The sequence below is a fragment of the Phaenicophaeus curvirostris genome, chromosome 10 (genome assembly GCF_032191515.1).
Source record: "Phaenicophaeus curvirostris isolate KB17595 chromosome 10, BPBGC_Pcur_1.0, whole genome shotgun sequence".
NCBI lineage: Eukaryota > Metazoa > Chordata > Aves > Cuculiformes > Cuculidae > Phaenicophaeus > Phaenicophaeus curvirostris.
Genome location: NC_091401.1, coordinates 6,017,989 through 6,037,200, shown reverse-complemented (window position 1 = coordinate 6,037,200; position 19,212 = coordinate 6,017,989). Strand labels below are relative to the sequence as shown.

General features: G+C 47.6%; 1 protein-coding gene across 1 annotated transcript; it reads left to right on the top strand.

Annotated features, from left to right (window-relative positions):
- The first annotated feature begins 727 nt into the window (after positions 1–727).
- On the top strand, positions 728–12,205 carry CLDN1 (claudin 1). Its single transcript, XM_069864590.1, has 4 exons — positions 728–993; positions 9,220–9,384; positions 9,869–9,953; positions 10,419–12,205. Exons 1-4 carry the CDS (start codon positions 771–773, stop codon positions 10,579–10,581), a joined length of 636 nt encoding a protein of 211 aa, XP_069720691.1. The 5' UTR covers positions 728–770; the 3' UTR covers positions 10,582–12,205.
- The last annotated feature ends 7,007 nt before the right edge of the window (positions 12,206–19,212 follow it).

Below are 19,212 nucleotides of genomic sequence, written 5' to 3'. Positions count from 1 at the left end.
AAGGTGACTCAACCCCCTCCCTGGGCAGCCTCTGCCAGTGCCCAATGACCCTTTCCGTGAAAATTTTTTTCCTGATGTCAAGCCTGAACCTCCCCTGGCGGAGCTTGAGGCCATTCCCTCTCGTCCTGTCCCCTGTCACTCGGGAGAAGAGCCCAGCTCCCTCCTCTCCACAACCTCCTTTCAGGTAGTTGTAGAGAGCAATGAGGTCTCCCCTCAGCCTCCTCTTCTCCAGGCTAAACACCCCCAGCTCTCTCAGCCGTTCCTCATAAGGCCTGTTCTCCAGCCCCTTCACCAGCTTTGTTGCTCTTCTCTGGACCCGCTCCAGATGAAGATGAAGGAGAACAACAGGTAGCGAGACCCACGGAAGGTGAGGGCGGGTTTGTGCTCTCAGGGCCCCCACCCGTGGAGGGGGGACACCCACCAACACAACCAGCGCGCCCTTCGGAGGTGCGAAAACCTCCAAGGGTGCCAAACCACCCCCGTGGGGGGCAGAAAGGACGCTCCCACCGCCTGTTTCACCGCGGGGGGGGCAGCGAGGGGAAGGGCCGTTCGCGGGGTCCCCCAGCCGGGGCGGGGGCCCTTGTTGCTGCGCGGCGGGAGGCGGGGGCAGCGCGGAGAAGCCCCGCGGGGCGGGGCGGGGCCGGCGCCGCCAGGGGGCGCCCTCGGCGCGGCGTTAAAAGGTGCGCGGGGCGGCGCGCGGGCGGCAGTGCGGGGCTGGCTGCGCTCCCTCGGTGACCCCCCCAGCGCCCCAACCCCGGCTCCCCGCAGACATGGCCAGCGGGGGACTGCAGCTCATGGGCTTCGTGCTGGCCTTCCTGGGCTGGATCGGCATCATCATCAGCACCGCCATGCCCCAGTGGAAGATGGCATCCTACGCGGGGGACAACATCGTCACGGCCCAGGCGCTCTACGAGGGGCTGTGGATGTCGTGCGCCATGCAGAGCACGGGGCAGATCCAGTGCAAGGTGTACGACTCGCTGCTCAAGCTCGAGGGTAAGTCGGGGCCGGGGGTGTTGGGGCGCCCGTCCCGTCGGGGCCGCCCCGCCGCCTCCCAGTCTGGGGCTCCGGGGGAGCATCGTTACCCCCACGGTTGCGCTGGGATGCCGGTCCTGCTGTCCCCGTGTCGTCGTCTGGCCCGTCCCCTCCCTCCCCGCGCTCAGCGACCGTCCCAGTGGGTGCGACGGTGCCGTCGGGTCTCAAGGTCCTTGTCCCGTTGGGGCTCCGTTGCCTGCCCGTTCGGGGGTGAAGGGGTCCCGAGTCCTCTCGGTGCCCCCCGTCCCGTCGGGGCTGGGATGCGCATCTCTCGGGGCTCCGTGCCGGGGCTGAGGGCGGCTCCCCCGATTCCTTGAGGCAGCCGGGGCTCTGCAGCTCCTGTTGAAGCGCAGCCCGCAGCCCCCTGCCCGCAAGCCGGCTGCCTATTCCCGAAAAACCGTGGTGGGGTGGGAAGGGTCAGACCCTCCACGTGTGTTCGGGGAAGCGCTGTGATTGCCAACTAGAGGTTTTGGCTGTTGGAACTGAGGCAGGTGCTGCCTTCGTTCGGCGCAGCTCCGCGGAAAGCGAAGTTCATCAGCGGTGCTGAAATTGGCTTTTCGAGCAGGGATCCTTTTCTTTCTTTTTTTTCGTTTGACGGTTTTGGTCCCTTGTTCTCTAAGGAAGTCCTTGCTGCTCCCGTGGGACTTTGGAGCAAAGGGTCGGCAGGTGAGCTGGACTCTAAGCCCAGGTAGCGCTGCCTGTAGCTTTTAGGCAGACCAGTGTGTGAAGGCTAATCTCTAGGTCTCTTAGGTTCGCTGTCCTAGGACAGAGCATCTCATGCGTGCAGCCTGGCTTGCTGGGTGGTTGTTGAGCTGCGTCGAGCTGGAGCCCCATTGAGGGCTGTGTCTAGAGAGCCAGAGTAGAGATCTAACTGATGCTGACACCCAAAGGTGCTTAAAAAAAAAAATCATCATCTTATTCTCAGTATCTTTCCCCTCATCCTGAGTCCAGTAATGTCCTGGAACGCCTTAATTTTTCTCCCTCCCTAAATAATAAAATAATAATTACTACCTTGATCACCTTCTCTTTCCCAAAGGAGTGAGTGGGCAGTCTCCCATTAACCGAGGACCATGGGGAGTATCCCCGAGTTAGGTTGCCACCAACCCTTCCTTTGTGTCACCTACTGAAACTCGGGCTCCACCTTCCTTCCTAGCACCCATCAGTCACTTTGCTCCCTTGACCCGACCCGAACTCTCGTGGACTCTGCAGCTACCAGAGGTGCAAATTACTCTCCTCAGGAGTTCGATGCACCTACTTAGCACTCACTAACTGGGTGCGGGGCTGTGGATAATCAGGGCTGGGCTAAGCACACAGTCCGGAGTGGTTTGAGTAGTAATTATGTATAAGCTCAGCTTCAAGCCTTTTATCTCGCACTCGGGGTCGGGGGCGAAGATGCCAGCAGGGCTGAGGAATCTCCAGCCACCCCCTGGATGGGTTGCGAAAGGTAAACTTGCCTTGGGGGCTGTGTAGCCGCAGCCCTTTGTGCTGTAAATGAATGAGACCTGCCTGCAGAATCTGATGTGGAGCCCGGCTTGAACAGGCTCTTAAAAACCTGCCCCAGGACCTCCAGACCTGCCCTATATTCATGGCTGAGAACTGAAATCCAGCTGCTCCCCTCCCCTTTGTCCTGCAAATAATAAGGGCTCTTCTTTTTCAGGTCTACGAGGGAGGGAGGTGTGAGGTGCTGGGGACCGGGGCTGAGCTGTTAGTGGTGTTTTGTCCCCTTACGGGACAAAAGTTCCCTGACCCTGCAGGGAACGCTTGCCTGAAAATCCCCAAGAAATGTGGAAATCGCAGGGCACGTTTTCCTCGTTGGGAAAGTCGGTGAGGGCCGGCTAAAAGGACTCCCTGTTCCTTGGTACCCGAGCTTGCTTAGCTTGCACCTTTCCCACATGAAAGCAGGTCATAGGGGGCACACACCTTCTCTGTCTTTCCTGCCTGGTCTCCCTGAATTCAAGGTCGTACAGCCACGTAGGCTTGGGCAGGGTCCAGCAGTGCTGCTTTGTGTGGAAATGTAAAAAAAATAATCCCGGTTTATACCCAGTTTGAGAGCTGCACCCTGGGACAGGTGCAGGTGCATGAAAAGCTCCCTGTGTTAGTGTATGTCATGGTGATGGTGGCACAGCTATGGGGACCGAAACTTCTGCCTGGCCACACTTTCCTGCCAGAGCTTTACATGCCCTGAATGCTCTCAGCAACACGTCACAGTCTAATGCACTGATGGGAGAGGCTCGGATCTGTAATTACTTTGTCCCCGTAGAAGGGACTGAGTCTCCTTGCACCTGCAGTAATTCATGGTTGTGGAGATGCCGGAGAGCTTCGACAGCAAGCTTTTTTTTTTTTTTTAATCTGGTTGCTATTGCCATTCCTCTAGATGTGTCGGTGTTTGGCTGCTTGGAGTGATGCTGCGTGTCAGAGATGGGGTTTGGCACAAGCTGATGGGCACCACAACCAACTGAGAGGCACTTGGTTAGTGGTGTGTTGATGTTTGGCTGCTTGGAGTGATGCTGCGTGTCAGAGATGGGGTTTGGCACAAGCTGTGATGGGCACCACAACCAACTGAGGGGGCTCCGGCTTCCCGAGTGGCCGCACTGCTGGAGTTCACCCATGCTGGCACTTCTCCCGCAGCTGTTCAGCTGAGGGCTTATGTCAGTGCTCCTATTCAGGCAGTAGAAAGGCTGCGTTTTGCTGGCTTACGTGAAAAGCAGTGCGTGGCCACATGCAGACATAGAAGCAACAAAAGCCACCCTTGCAACAAGGCTTTGTTGCACAGACTCAGCATTGTTCTTGTAGCCCTCCAGCATCGTCCATGGAGCTCAGCTGAGCTTTGTGCTCCTCTGGGGTCTTAAAGAGGAGAGAGAAGGGCTCCTGGTGTACCTGTCTCTGGAAACGTTCAGCCCCACCTAACTGCGCTCCTCTGTTCAGAGCAGAGGTTGTTCTGGGTCCTGTCGAGGCTGTTTTATCAGAAGATACTCATCGCCCTGTTTGGTTTTGCTGGGAGAGGTTCTGTGCTTGAGACAAGCTGAGACTCATCTACCACTTCATCACCAAACCTAGTACATCCACAATGAGCTTTTGTGCCCTAGCCCAGAAAGTAAACAAGGGTTTGGGTGCCCTCTGGGTCAAACAGCATCACTGGAACGTGAAATTTTCCCTCCTACGTCTTTACCACTTTGGCTGAGCCTCTTACGGGAGCTGAGGAAGAGGATGGGTGGGGGGAAGGAAGGGTTCAGGCTCAGGTTACTGCTGCCCTGCCTAGATGGTGGGGGAGTTGATAGGGTGGCCCAGAGGAGGGACAAAGCTATAGTATGAGGGACAAATGGGTCTAAATAGTTTGTCATCTCTCCATCTTTAGATCTGGAGTAAGCAGGTAGAACCTGCTGGTATCTGTGCTTTCATGTGGGCTAAGGGTTAATTTGCTCCCATGTTTCTCAATCCCTGTCCCTTGTGAAAAATAATGATCGAGTGATAAAACAGTCTTGCTTGTGCCGCACTTTGAGAGGGTAGAGGGTTACTTGGAATGTGACTGAGGCTGTTCTGTGCGGTGCCGTGTTGTGCCTGAAAGAGAGGATGGAAATCTGTTGCAATACATTGGCTTTATTGCTCTACAAGCAGCTTCTAAGCAGCTTTAGTAGCCTGTGTTACTAAATCTCTTGGTAAGAGAATTTTCAGGCTTCGTGGGAAAACAGGCTGCCCAGGTCTCCTCCTGGAAAGGAATCTGGAAATGGTGGTTCTGTGTTGCCTGTTGTACCAGCAAGCTCTCTGCTGTGACTGCAGGAGGGCATTGAACCTTATATGCTTTGGTGTAGGCTGTACAAGGCCATCGTCACCTACAGAACTTGCCTTTTTTGTCTTGGACATTCAGTGAGGACTTCCCAGCCTTCACATTTGTGCAAGAGACATGACACTCCTGAGTTTACATCCTGTCCCGATTCCCCTGTATAGTCTTCTGAACTTGTGGCTAGGTGCTTTTGGAGTCCAAATTGGAATACCTGGTGGCGATGAGCGTGCAGGGTCTTTGCAGGGACTGATAAAGAGGGTGAAACCTCCAAGCTGTTATCAGGCTTCTGGGTCCAGCCAGAATGCCTGCAAACTGAGAAATGTTTGCTGGCTACCTCTAAAGCTGTTTCAGTTTGCTCAGATCTTCATTCCCTTGCCTGCTGCACAGAAGTAACTTTCGCATGCTAGCAGGACAGAACAGCAGGACCTTAGATCTCACTTCTTCCAGAAGACTGAACTTTCATGAAACCCCAGTGCTAAGGCTTTGAAGGCTGATGACTTCCATTGGAGGTAGATGGTGTAACATGCTGCTTATGCTACAGGGGTGCTTCTAACTCCTAGGGAACTTCCCTTGCAGAGATTAGAGGGAGCTGCATGTCATCTGTGTCACCTGTATTCTGTTATCACTTGGTTGAGTGGAGGCCCATGGGAAGGGAAGGAAAAGTCCATAGTTTAAATACAAACAAGGCAGTCACTGAGCATCTCTATCAGAAAACAATCTGCACACAGAGCTATTACAGCAACTTTGCATTACAAACAAGCATAATAAAAACCTCATGGTACTTGCACAACAGTTTTTCTCTAATGTAGATGACATAAACAGAACAAATAAGGAAATGTGATAACAGAAAAATGACCTTAAACATGCGCTGGTGAAATTCTGTGGTTTTTTATAACTAAGCAGTTGCCAGCAATTTCTTCTATGTCAGGTAATGGTGGTTGTGGGAAGGAAAGGCTTATGTAAGCTTCAGATAAACTGCATCGTGTATTTTGTGTCCAAGTCCACTAACAATAAGTCAGAACTGTTAGTGTATTTCTTTAAAAAGTAGGTTTCCTCACATGAAAAGGTGTGAGCTGCTGTGTCATTTTTGTGGAGTTTTAATAATATTTTACAGCTTGCAGAACTCGTGTGTTTATTAACCATCCTCAGTGTTAAGCCTCCTCTTCAGTACTCATTTTCTTGCTCTAGACTTTTCAGGCCAGGTCTTGTTACTAACCAGCAATAAAAAGGCTTGGCTTCAGAGTCAATAGTGCTTTTTATTGACAAAATATTGTAGCCATCTGACAGCTGTCGTTGGGTGCCAGGCCAGCTTGTCTCACCTTGTACAGGACTGTTTCTTATCCCAAGGGCTCCTGAGACTGCCTGGGCTTTACAAAAGCTGTAGTGTATTGCCTGGGAGGCTACAAGCATCATGCTACCTGTTCCTGTGGGTGAGAAAGAGTGGGGGAAATCCTCTCTCTTTCTAATACGATATGAGTTGTAAAGTTAAATTGCTGTGGAGTACTCCTGGTTGTTGCTAGCCATTCCTGTTTAGCAGGCTAAGGCAATATTAGATCATCTGGGATTTTTAATGCATCTGGAAAAGCCCGTGTGAACAACAGGACTAATAAACTGGCTTCTCAAGCCTCTGGATGTGAGGCTTCCATTGACAACGTGGTTGTTAATGTGTCTGTAATAACTAATAGCTTGTATGATGATTAACTGCAGTCAGTGTACTGCACACATTGCAAAAGTGGTAGGAAGACAAAAGCTTTGTCTCCCAGCGCATGCTATGAATAAAGGGCAGCCAGGCCGGGTGGAGGGGAGGGTGGCTGGCTAATACAGTCCTTGTCACATCAGAACTTCTTGGGATAAAGGGACAGTCTGTTCTGCAAATGCTCCAACCTGCTTCTGTCCCACTGCAAGCTCCCTAAGTACTTCTGTCCTCTTACGCCATGGAGCCATGCACGAGAGGGATGAGAGCAGGAGATCAGGGAATCACTGTCCATCCAGGATCCACTGCTGAAAGAGCTCTGGGAAATGCTCACAGTGGTGCTTTTTGTTCAGCTGCTTATGCGAAGCTGTCCTGGTGTGCATCCAGTTAATAAGTGCATAAGTTAATACTTATTCACCTGTGAGAAGATTTTAGGAGACCTAGCTATGAAACCTGCTAACGTCATAGAAACTTTTTCAGGCTTTTTCCCGTGTTTGAAGGCAAGAGATCTCTTCCCACCCTCATAAATAATTTTCTTGTTATTTAAGATATTTCATGAAACTGAAAATAGGAAATGATAACTCTTCAAAACCTTCTCCTATGAAGCAATTTCTTCTGCAGCAGGAGTCTCAAGTCCAACTCACTGTAGACTTGATGAAACAGATTTGGTACCTCTGTAGACAATGTTATCTTGTACAAGGCATGAACTAGTAGTGTTCAGCTGTTGGCCTTTCCAGAGCTGCTGCTGTAATGCACAATTTAGCCTTAAATGTGTGGTAGTTGAATTGCATTGTCTGGAGGGTAACTTGTCAGCTGAAGTATTTCTGAAAATTGGCTTAACTTTTATAAACTTGAACTTATTTTTGAAGTTTAATGTATGATGTGAGAGGGAAATTTCTTGAGGTTGTATTTGGTTACTGCTATTGTGATTGTGGTAAATGGCCCTGTAAATGGGTTTCTGTAATCAATGCAGCAGATGGGTTTTGATTAACACCTGGGCAGTGCAGAGGCGAGTCCCTGTTCCCCTTTGAAGAAAGTGAGAGAGGACATGAATAAAAAAGCTAATTGTGGGCTTTTTCCCAAGAAAGCTGAGGCTCTTCTTAGGAAAGCCTGTCACTTCCTATTGCTCTGAATCTTGCCTTTTGATTGTATTGTTTTTAACTGGCTTCATAACCTATTTACAGAACAATAAGGTTGCATGTCTCAAGTCAAATCCAGATGTGTTTTAAAGCAGAACTATGGCCTTTAAAGCCTTTTGTTGGGGAGGGTCACAAGAATTTTCCTACACAAGCAGTGCCAGGGGGCAAAGTGTAGCAAAGCAGCTACAGAGGGATAGGTGTGGAGCTGTGTTTGCCTCCTGGCCAGCAACGGGTTTGAATTCCTGTCTGGGTTTCAGGTTGAGCCAAAGAGCCTGTTGTTGTTGTAGCACGGGCTCTGATAGGTTCACAGTAGCAGTGCTGACTGGGTTTTCAGGTGCTCTGTACGCCTAAGTCTTAGAGCTGCAGTTGTCCAGACTTGGAGTGCTTTGCAGAGCTCTAGCACAATGCAGTCCGTGTGCTTTCTGAGGAGTGAGCTCCAGGCTTGAGAAGAGGTTCTGGTGATACTGGGGTAGAACTGTTATGTTTGTCATTGCTGGGTAACCTTCTGTCAGGGGACGCTTTTGCCTTGGTTACAGCACGCTCCTGGGAGCATGTTCCTTTGATTAACCATCCCTGTTTGTTCCCAGACCTCAACAGGACTGTATAGTAAAGTCCATTCTGTTCAAACAAACCTGATTTGCTAGGCAATAAAACTCAGGCTCTTATTTCACTGCTGTTCAGGTGTGTTCTCCTTTGTCATATGAGTGTTTTTCCAGTAATGATTTAATTTATATCATTATTTCCCGTCTCCTTTGGTACCAAGAAAGTCTGAATTCAGTAGCTGACGTACATGGGGTTAATGTGTGTGTGCCGTCAGATGAGTCAATATGAAAACAAATCTTGGATAAATTACATTGAGTCTGACTGCTGAGAACCTGTGGGGGGGAATAAAACCCTTGCCTGCCCTTGCCCACTGCAGGCATCACCCCATGCTTCAGTTATTCAAAAGCGCAAGAAACTTTTAACATTTGAATATCTGACTCTAGTAAGCTAAATATTTTAAGTAGTGGGAAAAAAACCCCACAATTCACTTGGCTGGGAAAATCTTATTTTTGTTGCAATTGGATTTTTTGTACTCTGGGAATCAAGCTGAGGATTTAGCACAAAACTTATATCGGTGCTGAGGACAGTAGGACAGGTTTTGGGTGTGCTGAGCAATAAAGGGGCCATGCTGTGGGACTATTCATATGTATGATACTATTCATATTATAACATGTGCCTAAGTGCTTTGTCAAGGTAGAGGCTAAATCTGAATACTTCTTTTGATAAACAGATATGTCCTTCCAATTGAGATTCAAATGATCAAGGAACAAAAGATGTCTGAGGGTAATTCCCAGGTCATTTCCTACAAAAAGCTGAATGCCCTTGTTTGCTATGCATTTTGGAAGATGCTGAGTCCTCTGATCCCAATGCATGACAGTGTCTGGGAGCTTAAAGCTGAAAAGGAATGTCTTGGTTGAATCCTGTGTAATAGGGAGCAGAGTATTTTGACACTGTTACTGAGCCCGGTAATTTGAATTTCTCTTTGTATTTTGAGTTTTCTTTGTAGTAACTCAAATCCTTATGTCTTCTAGGCAGTCTGCAGGCCACTCGGGCTTTGATGGTGTCTGCAATACTCGTGGGCCTCGTTGCTATTTTCATTGCTGTGATTGGCATGAAATGCATGAAGTGCATGGAAGACGACCAGGTGAAGAAGATGCGCATGGCTGTCTTTGGTGGGGTGATCTTCATCATTGCAGGTTGGTAACATACAGATGTGTTCAGTGTTAAATGTGCGATTTCCTAAATGGTGTTTATCCTGTATAGGATTTGAGAGGATAGGGGAAGGCTTGCTCTAAGAAGCATTTTGGGCTTGGAAATCCCTGGTGGACTTAGCACAGTGTCTGCTCACTGTCTGAGGCATCAAATACATCTTTTGGCGCTATTGTTATTCTTTCTATATGGACTGCATGCCTTCCATCTCTATTAGCAGAGTTGGGTTTCACCTGTACAACTTATGTCAGTGAAAGGCTGTTCAGCCGTCCTGCTTTTGGTGCAATGTAACTGTAGGTAACCTCAAATCCTTTCTTGTCTCTCCCAGAGATACGTGACAGCTCAGAACTTCCCAGGCTAGCAGCAGCTCAGCATCACTCTATATGCTGGTTCTGCTATGTGCTTATTTTTGCAGTGATTTTGTCGATTGTTTTTTCTTAAATCATGACATTGTGTTCCCTTCATGTCCAGGTTTGGCAGCACTGGTAGCCACGTCGTGGTATGGCAACAGAGTGGCTAGAGCCTTTTATGACCCTTACACCCCTGTCAACAGCAGGTACTGACTCATTTCATGTAAAACTGGCATAGCATGGCAGATGCTCAGAGGGCTTAGTTTTTAGTAACAACAGCTCAAAATGAGATGGGTAATTTGAGCTAGCTGAGTTGATTTTAAACTGCAGAAAGAGCATGAGGACCAGATCTCAGTATCCATGTGGCTCTTAAGTCTTGGCTTTCTGCAGATACTTAACTGCTCTGACTTCTGCATTTTTCTTCAACTAAATGCTTGAGTCCTGGTTTGCCCAGAGCTTGGCTGTGCTGCAGCTGTGCAAACTGAACTGGCCTTAACCCCACGTAAACTGGTCTAGCCCCCAGCGTACAAAGCTTTGAGGGTTAGATGAACTGCTGCCTTGGATGAAGCAACTTCCATTTTCATCTCCCTTCTGCTTTGTGTGAACATGTTAATGCCATAATCCAGAGACGTTGCTTGTAGTATTCACTTTCTTCCTTCTTTTTCCCCCAGGTTTGAATTCGGATCAGCTCTCTTCGTAGGCTGGGCAGCTGCTTCTCTGGCTATACTGGGGGGATCATTTCTGTGCTGCTCCTGTCCACGGAGAGAAACTTCATATCCACCCAGCCGAGGCTATCCAAAGAATGCCCCCTCCACAGGGAAGGATTATGTATAATGAAACAAAGAGGAGCCACCAGCACTGGTAGTGAAAGCATTTTGGAGAGGACACTACAATGCCACTGTCCTGAGCAGAGTTCAGACTCTAGGTTCTGCCTTCCTCTTCTCCCAAAAATATGTATATTTTTGTAATCCTCTTTGCTACTGGACATAACTTTTCCTTTCTCTCCCAGCCCATGGAGGAAGGCTAGCCTAGATTCGTAGGTATTGCCACTGGAAAGATGAAACCTCCAAGCTTGGGTTAAGTTTAGTATTAGGGAGTAAAAGGGAAAAATGATACTGTTTTTTAGATGGATGTTGGTGCTTTTTTTAGTTGTGTTTTTTATTAAAAAAAGATGGTAACAATTCAGTCCCATATCCCATTAAGTTAGAGCCCAGTGTGGTGTGTGTAGAAATTAAAGGAACATATATTACATACAAATTGATTAAATGAATAGCTTAAGGGGAAACATAATTTTAGGGAAGAGACTTTGCATGTGAGAATGCTTGAAGAGATCTAAAATGCTCTTGTATTGTCTTACTGGCATGATCTTCAGCACCTGCCTTACCATGCATATTGGTGTGACAAAGGATCAGGCACAATTAAATGGCTGACTTGCAAATTGAAACCTGTAACTGTCTGTGCATCTGCTGTTGGCCAACAGAAGATGCAGTGTAAGGTAGTTTGGCTTAACCGTATGTCATCATTCTTTTGACAAGATCTAAGTTGGTTGTGTCTGAGCCAAAGGCTGAAAAAGTGTGACTGTAGAAGTTACCAGACTACCTAAGCAGCTGCGGGTTTCCCTGATACTGGGGAAGAGCAACAGTTGCCTTCTGTTTTCACTGGATGTCTCTGGTGGGGCTGGTGCTGCTGTTCCTTAAATACTGAGTGCTGCTGGTGATTTTCTCCATGTTCCTGTCCTAGTCCACCCTTGAAGCTCTATCCCCTTGTGTATGTTACTGTCCATTTTTTAACAAACTCCAATTTCCTGGAGTCTTTCTCATCTGGGCTTAGTTACTGATCTGAGTTTGGCTTATGCAGCTAAATGTGTAAAACCAAATTGAATGCACTGCCGCTCCCTGATGTTTCCCCAAGGATACCTCACATGCTGCCATTTGATCCTGTCTCTTCTTGTAAACGCTTTCAGTGATGATATGAAGACAAATTCCAAGGAAATTGACCCAAAGGTTATGGCATTTTATTTTAATCCAAGCTCACCAAAGAGGAGGAAGCTAGCATTTTAAAGACAAAGCCATCCTTGCATATTAAGTCATATCTAAAAAACCAAAAAAGCTCATCAAAAGTTCCCAACCCTTCCTCTGAAACACCCACTCAGTCACTTGGTGTTTGACTAATACTGGCTGAGGTTGTCCAGAATTAAGCCTTGCAGTTCCTAGAAGGATGGTACCAGTTCTGCAAAGCTCAATCTTCCCTTTTGTACAGAAGGAAACTGGCTGCTTCTGACCATGCTTTATAATTTTGTATTCAGAGGCATCAGATTTCTTGATTTCCTTCTGTAGACAGGGAGAGCCTCTGGGACCGAGTGATGTACGGTCATGGCATTGGTAGTTTGTATAAGCCTTGTACCTCTGTTTGACCTGACTCTCTGCAAAGTAAATCAAAGTTACTAAAAGAAACCAGAGCATTTGCTTCAGGCTTGAGTTGATGTTGGCCTGTACTTGGAGCTGGATCATGTGGCTTCCACTTCTCCATGGGGAATTGCTTGTGCACAGCAGCTGCCGTATGAGACCTCATCTTAGGAGGTGGCAGCTCAGGTCGCATTAAAGAGCTACTGAAGTCTGTGTTTTTGTATTTGCATTAACCCTGAGCCAGGGAGCAGATGCTTGTAATGGGAACTTGTATAAAGTGTTTAAACAATTTCAATAAATGGACTTTTTTAAGGAAAATCAGACTGTATTATTTCTTTGGTTTTGAGCGGAACTTGGACAGTGTGCATGGAAGAGGGGAGCTTGGTCTTTTGGGAGCCTGCCTGCCTGTTTGGAAATGGTTTAACTGTGTGTCTTCACAGCAGACATAGGTGGGGACAGATCTTCTGCAATGAGTCAGGCAGTTATGGCCTCTGGCAGAAAATCACTGAGTAATATGCTACGATTGCAGCCCAGGAACCAGAAGGTCTGCTCCTCAGCAGGGCAGGCTGCACCCTGGGTGGAGCAGGAAGGGGCAGGGGGAGGCAGACTGCTCCCTCGCAGGGGAGTGGGAGCTGCAGGAATGGGGAAGGGATGGGGTGTGGAGCCAGGGTGCTCCTGGGAGAGATGCTGTATTTCAGCAATGCTCTGTGACTTTACCCAGGGTAGGGTATGTGCAGGCTGTAGCTGTCTGTACCAGATGTTCTGCCTTCAGAGCAGGAAGAGACCTGCTAATCTGTATGTTTCAAACTCTTGTATTGAGCTGGGCCCTGAGAAGATCCGTCTTGCTCTCAGGCCCCTTTGAGAGGGTACTGTGCTTCTCCCAGCTGAGCACAACCAGTCAGGTGTACGTTTTTGCAGGCCAGGTAGAGAATGGTTTCAACTGGGGATAGTGTTTTCTAATCTGCACTGATAAACCTCTTTAGGGTAGCAAGGTTCTAACTCCCCTTGCTTCTACCTGGCCTGCAAACCTTTTTACTGTTCACCAGGGCTCTTGTATTCATCCCTTTCATATTTCCAAGTGCATCTGATGAGAGGCAAGCTTTATTTAAAACATTTTTTTCAGCTCAGTCAAGGACCTGCCTCCTCCATTTCCCTTTCTCTCGAAGGGCTGTTTGCTTTTGTAATTACAAACAAAAGGAATAGAGCTAATTAGGCCTTGTAAAGCTGGCAGAGCAAAACAGCCAGGCATGTGTCGCTGGAGTGAGCTTGCAGTGCCTGGAGCAGACTGGTTGCCTGGCATAGTCTGGGGCCTATGGTCATTCTTATTCCAACCTGTCAATTAGTCAAGGATTTCCACAGAGATTAATTTTTTTCCCCTGTTTTCATGCTCAGTCCCTCTTCGAGGAGTTTTGCAAGTTTAACTCTAGTTTCCTGGGTAGAAGAGCAGGGAAGGAAAGCAATCCTACCTATAAAATGGGCAGTAGGGTTTAGCTGCTGGAAAAAAATAGATCACTGTGGGAGACAAACTTGGGTAGACAGGCATAGAGGAAAAAGCCAGAGGCTGCCTTGTTTGTTTGCTATACTTTTAATGTGACAAAATTCATAGAATCATAGAATAACCAGGTTGGAAGAGACCCACCGGATCATCGAGTCCAACCATAAACTAAACTTTCATTTGGATAGGGTTTGTGGATTGCCAGCAGGCTGGCTGGAAACCAAAGGATGAAGTTTAGGTGCAAACAATTTTGTATGGCTCATGATCCCAATTCCTGCCAGTGGTGGTAAGGGGCAAAGTATCTTTGGAGGGCTGGTGTCTCAAGAGATGATCCTGACCCTGCTTGGGAGGGAGCTATCCAATCTTTTCCCTGCCTTTCAATGCATGCAATTCCATTTGGCTGTGTTTTCAGCCCTTTGGCCACCTCTGCTGTAGGTTGCATAGGAAAGGAGTAAGGTTGAAAGTTGCAGGAGAGTTTCCCCACTGGATTTCAGTCCTTGCATGTGACAGACCTTCCTGCTGTTAAAGCCATCTTGCAATGAAATGATTGTCTATACAAGCAATGGGAACTTTGACTGCTTCATGGCATCTTCTTCCAAATTACATTTATTATTCACATGGCGCCAGATCTGCGTACGCTTGCAGGGAACTTCACTGTCAGTGGGAATTACATGCTTATTTATATCACTTGGATATTTCAAAGAAGTAAGAGAGCTCAAGATGTTTTTGGAATAGCATCACACTGTTGGATTTCTTGGCGTCTCCAGCTCAATCATTTTATGAAACTGTGCAAAGGCTTTTATCAGATTCAGCTTCTGATTTACACATGAGATTATAATAAATTTGCCTTTGTTTCCTGTACTGCTCTGAGTACATAGATTTAGTGACAATGTAGATCCCAGAAATAACAGAACTGATGATAAGAAATGTTTGTGAAATATTCACACAAGCTCAGCATATTTTACTGTAAGGTAGAATTAAAAATAATGGCATTACTCAGGGGAAGAAGTTAATGTAGCACTTCTCCTTAAGAGCAAACCCCAGAAATGCCAGTTACTTCCTGAAGTTGCTCAAATGTAGCAGATTTATGAATATGGGTAAGGAATTGGACTGAAAAATCTCAAGCTTTTGTCCCGAGTACGGAGACATATGGAATAACTGAGGTAGGAAGTGAATTGACAGTGATGTAAAATTGGCTCAGTGCTTTCACAAAGGATGTCTAAAACATGCCAATAGTAGCAGCATCATCTTCCAGGGTCTGACACCAATTTCTAGCTGAAAAGGCATCTCACAGAGTCAGCTCTGTTTTTTTTTTACAGTGGCAGGGTTGGGCTGCAGTTGAATATTACAGTCTAAGACCTCTCACATGGCCAAACACATTCCTGCCAGTAAGTAGCACCTATGTGTATGCCATCAGGATTTCTCCCTCACAACGTCTGGCCGCTACCTTAGCACCTACCAGCTGTTAGAGGAGACAGAGCAGAGATAGGATTACTCATCACAGACCTGTTCCAGGTGCAGTCATTCTTCAAAGGATGCCACAGTTTATGTCACCAACAACAGACAACAACCACGTTTCAGGTGAGGCTCTGCATCCAACTGGGCAACTGACATGGACTTTCCAAACCAACCCTTTGATTGCAACATAAACAGCATTGCAAGGATTTCTTTATCCTCTTTTATTATGCTCTTCAGTCTTCCAATCCCACTGGCTCTTTAATTTGCCTGGTTCCCAGTTCCCATTTTTCTAGAAGCCTGGCCTCCAACAAGAGGCTTGCTTTTCTATGGCATGTTGCTTTTTGACTTTCTGCAGTTCCCACAGAAGTCCTGCATGCTATGGCATCTGCATCACTGAGCAGAAAGGCAAAAACACTCCTTTGTTGAGCCTCATGTGCTCGATTGGAAAACATCCCAACTCCTACAGCTTTTCCAGAAAAGCCCTGCCTGGATTCCTAGCATACTGCATCAGGGACTTGGTGTTTCTAGGATCTACATTTCCTGCAGAGACCTGCCAGTGACACCAGGAGCCCCCACCCATGAGAACCTTCTGCTTTGCTGCCTCAGGGGATACAAGCAGCAGCCCAGCTGGTGGTCCTGCCTGGGCTAGGGACTGAGCACTGGCCAACCCATCTGCTGGGTCTGCCTCCACTCCTGTCTGGTTCATCAGCCAGGCCCTGGAACAGGTTTCATGTCAAGGACCTGAATTTTAATGTTAAATTCCCCGTATTTAGGTACTTCTATACGTTTGAGTTTTGCTTTGCTCTGAAATTGGATTCTGCCTCTCATCTGCCCTTCTTTCTCCAGGGCCCCCTCCTTGAGGAAGGACTTTTTCAAACTCCTTGCATCACTAGGTCTGTCTGACCATACCAGGTTGTTCCTGACTGACACAGCTGGGCTGGGTTAGATGAGCTGGTGGCACATTCCGTCTGGGACATTACACAAGTCCTCTTCTTACCATGATATTTTTGTACTTCACCTACCTCATCACAAAATACCGTACTTGTGAAAGGTATATTGCTAGCTCTTGTCCAGGAAGGTAAGGGATGTGACTGACATACGAACAGCATTTTCACATCAGGGCTGAGAACAAACCCCCTCATCATAGTTAAAGGACCTCCACCTGCATTCCCAGCAAGGATCTCCAGGACTGAGGGGTACAAAGACAGCCTTTGCCAGTAGCCAATAGTTTCCAGGTGGCTTTGAATGGATAAAAAGAAAAAAAAAAAAAAAAAAGGTGAAAAAAGATTCTATCCTGCAGGAAGCAGGGAGGGAAGAACAACATGGACTAGCTAGTGCCAAGCGTTCCTACTTCCTTCCTTGGCTCCTCGGAAAGACTCAGCTAAGTGAAAACTTAGCTAATAGTAGTGCTGTCTCCTGCCACTTATTCACCTCCTGCTGCAGGCAAGGACTTCGATTTTTAATTTGAGAACCACACAGCAATGTTCAGCAGGTGGGAGGGGTGAGATGCTTGTACTCCTAGCACTCTTGACTGCCTTCAGAGCCAGCTCCCCCAGCAGGAAAGCCATGAAAACAAGCTCAGCCAAGGGAAAAAAAGCAAGAAATAGCATTCTTATTACAAGGTAAACAGCATTAACTCCATCTTGGGGGAGTAGAAACACTACAGCGGTGATCAGCTTTTCTGCCCACAAGCTGTGGAAGGGCGATGGAACGTACTCCACCCTCCCCTTGTGTAATGCTCCCCATGCAGCAGCTGTAAATAATCATTTACCTGCATGTGCTCCTCTTTTGCTGCTTTTTTTAGGGCCTGCCTTCTTAAATACAGCTCTTGGAAGGGTGGTTGCAGAGGTGTATGTGCCACAGCCTCGGTGCCGTAGCTGGCAGAGCGCTGTGATGTGCGACCAGAGCTGGAGCTGGTGACCCCGAGTTACTCCTGAGAGAAAAGCTGCCAGCTGCAGTAAGAGGGATGGGAGAGTGTGGGCTGCACTTGTTTTTTTAAGTGAAAAGAGCTCAACAGTTCTTTTTAATTATTGTTTTTCCCAGATGTGCAATAGCATTTCTCCACACTTTGCAGTTCTCTAGAAAAGGTCGAGTAAAAACACAGTGGCCAAAACAGATCTGTTAGTGAGCCAGTTGTGCTTGTTTACCTGACTCCAGGATTTCAAAGCAGGTGCTCTGGGGGCTTGTTCGAATCTTTCCTCACTTCAGATGCTCAGAAACTAGCGGGAGCAAAGGGAAGCCAGTCCCTCCCCATGGATATTATTTTTTTTTAATCAGTAAAAATGCCCTACCACCTACCCAAACCTATGAGTTGTCTCTTTTCGAGGAGGTTTGCTGGTCACTGGCATGGTGTAACATTACAAAAGCTTCCTTTGTGGAGCATGCACCTGGGAGCATGAGCAGAAATGCAATCATGCCCATGCCCAAGCACACAGCTCTGTGCAAGGAGCAGGGGAGACCAAGGAGTAATGAAAAGCTCTGCCGCTGCCTTCCTCACGGGAGGGATGTGGCCTTGGTCCAGCAAGCAGAGTCTGCATAAGAGGGAGTCTACTTTACAGTGCCCTGTAATTTGCTGATGCCGTAATATGTTTATCTTGGGGAAAAGGCTCTGTTGATGTTAACATGTTTGCTCACATTGGAGCCGTGGTATGTTCCATCAACATGAAAAACAACACCACACTGGGCTGTGGCTGGACCATCTTCGTGAAAATAACTAGGCAGCATCTCAGCAGCAGATGAACTGTCCAGGCTTCCATGAGGTGGGACCAGCCCCCTGAACCCTCCAGAGCCAACTAGGATGTGCCAGCCTGCCAACTGCTGCAGTAATGCTGGCTCTTCATTAAGAGTTATTACCCAGGTTAATTAGGACTGGATCAAGCATTAATTCCCTAAAGCTTTGGAACTGTCCCTAAATACTGATGACAATGTCAAAAACCAAACCTGCATGCCTTAACTGCTGCTTTTTGAGTCCAGACAACGATGGTGAGGATGTTGTTAGTACCAACAATGACAGCAGAAACAACATGAATGGTCTCCTCCACAAATCCACCATGGACTCAGGGAGCTCCGTGTGTGTTGGTCTGTAACTGATCAGCTGTGATGAGTTATTCAGCTCTGCAGGCACATGATAAAGATGGACCAGTTTGTCCTCAAGCAGCCCTGGAAAGAGAGAGGTCTCCCTTGCTGGCTACGTGCTCTTGCCTCCTCCTTGCTGTCTCTGGAGCACACTGAGCTGAGCAAATAGTTCTCTTTCAGGATTGGCATGCAGTGGTCAGGCTCTAGCAGAAGGCCAGGAGCAGGGCTGAGTCCCTTCAGCTCAGTGTTGGGGAAGAAAAGCAGCACAGCAGGGTAGGACTGTGCTTTTGGCAGCAGCAAGACCCGGGGCACAGCAGGCCAGCAGAGCTCCCAGGCGTTCTTCAGAATTTCTCAGAAACTGGAACAACAAAGTAAGACTCTATCTGGTGTTTCATGCTGCAGAGAAATGACCAAGCTTTCCTTGCAAAAGCCTAATTCTGCTGAAGGAATTAATTAGTCCTGAACAGCTCTTATCACCACAGCATCATGCTTTAACAGGAATTTCCTTACAATTTTTCCCCAGAACCAGGCTCAGGCCAGCTTTGAAAGGTGATGACATCATCACCTAAGTTAGAAGCAGATGAAAATTGCTTTTATAGAATCACACTTTGCATGAACCTTTTTCCCAAGACAGATCAGGTGTTTCAGATCAAGTTAAAAACATTAGTTACAGCAATAGCAGCAGTTCAAAATGTGACAGGCCTTTTATAACTTGTTTGTTACTGCAGATCGCTATGTCAACATTGCAAAAGTGTAGTTTGTTTCCATCATAATCAAGTTGTCTAGCACTGAATAATGGACTAGTGGAGGTTGCCTCTTTTTATCTTGGCATACAGGGAGCTCAGCAGTGTGTGTCAACACTGAGAACGCTTGAAGGATTGCATTGCTTTGTCTGCTTGGACCTAAAAACACAAGAGCTTTGGAGGGGATTCAAACTGATTCGTAAGGTATCTGCTCTAAGCCAGCTTACCCCCTCCTAATATTGGCAAACTTGCTTATCTATGTCCTGGCTTTCAGAAGCTAGCCCTCCCT

Coding starts and splice junctions, on each gene's coding strand:
- CLDN1 (XM_069864590.1), top strand. CDS start 771: ATGGCCAGCGGGGGACTGCAGCTCATGGGCTTCGTGCTGGCCTTCCTG. Junction 994..9,219: donor CTCGCTGCTCAAGCTCGAGG/GTAAGTCGGGGC, acceptor TATGTCTTCTAG/GCAGTCTGCAGGCCACTCGG. Junction 9,385..9,868: donor GGTGATCTTCATCATTGCAG/GTTGGTAACATA, acceptor CTTCATGTCCAG/GTTTGGCAGCACTGGTAGCC.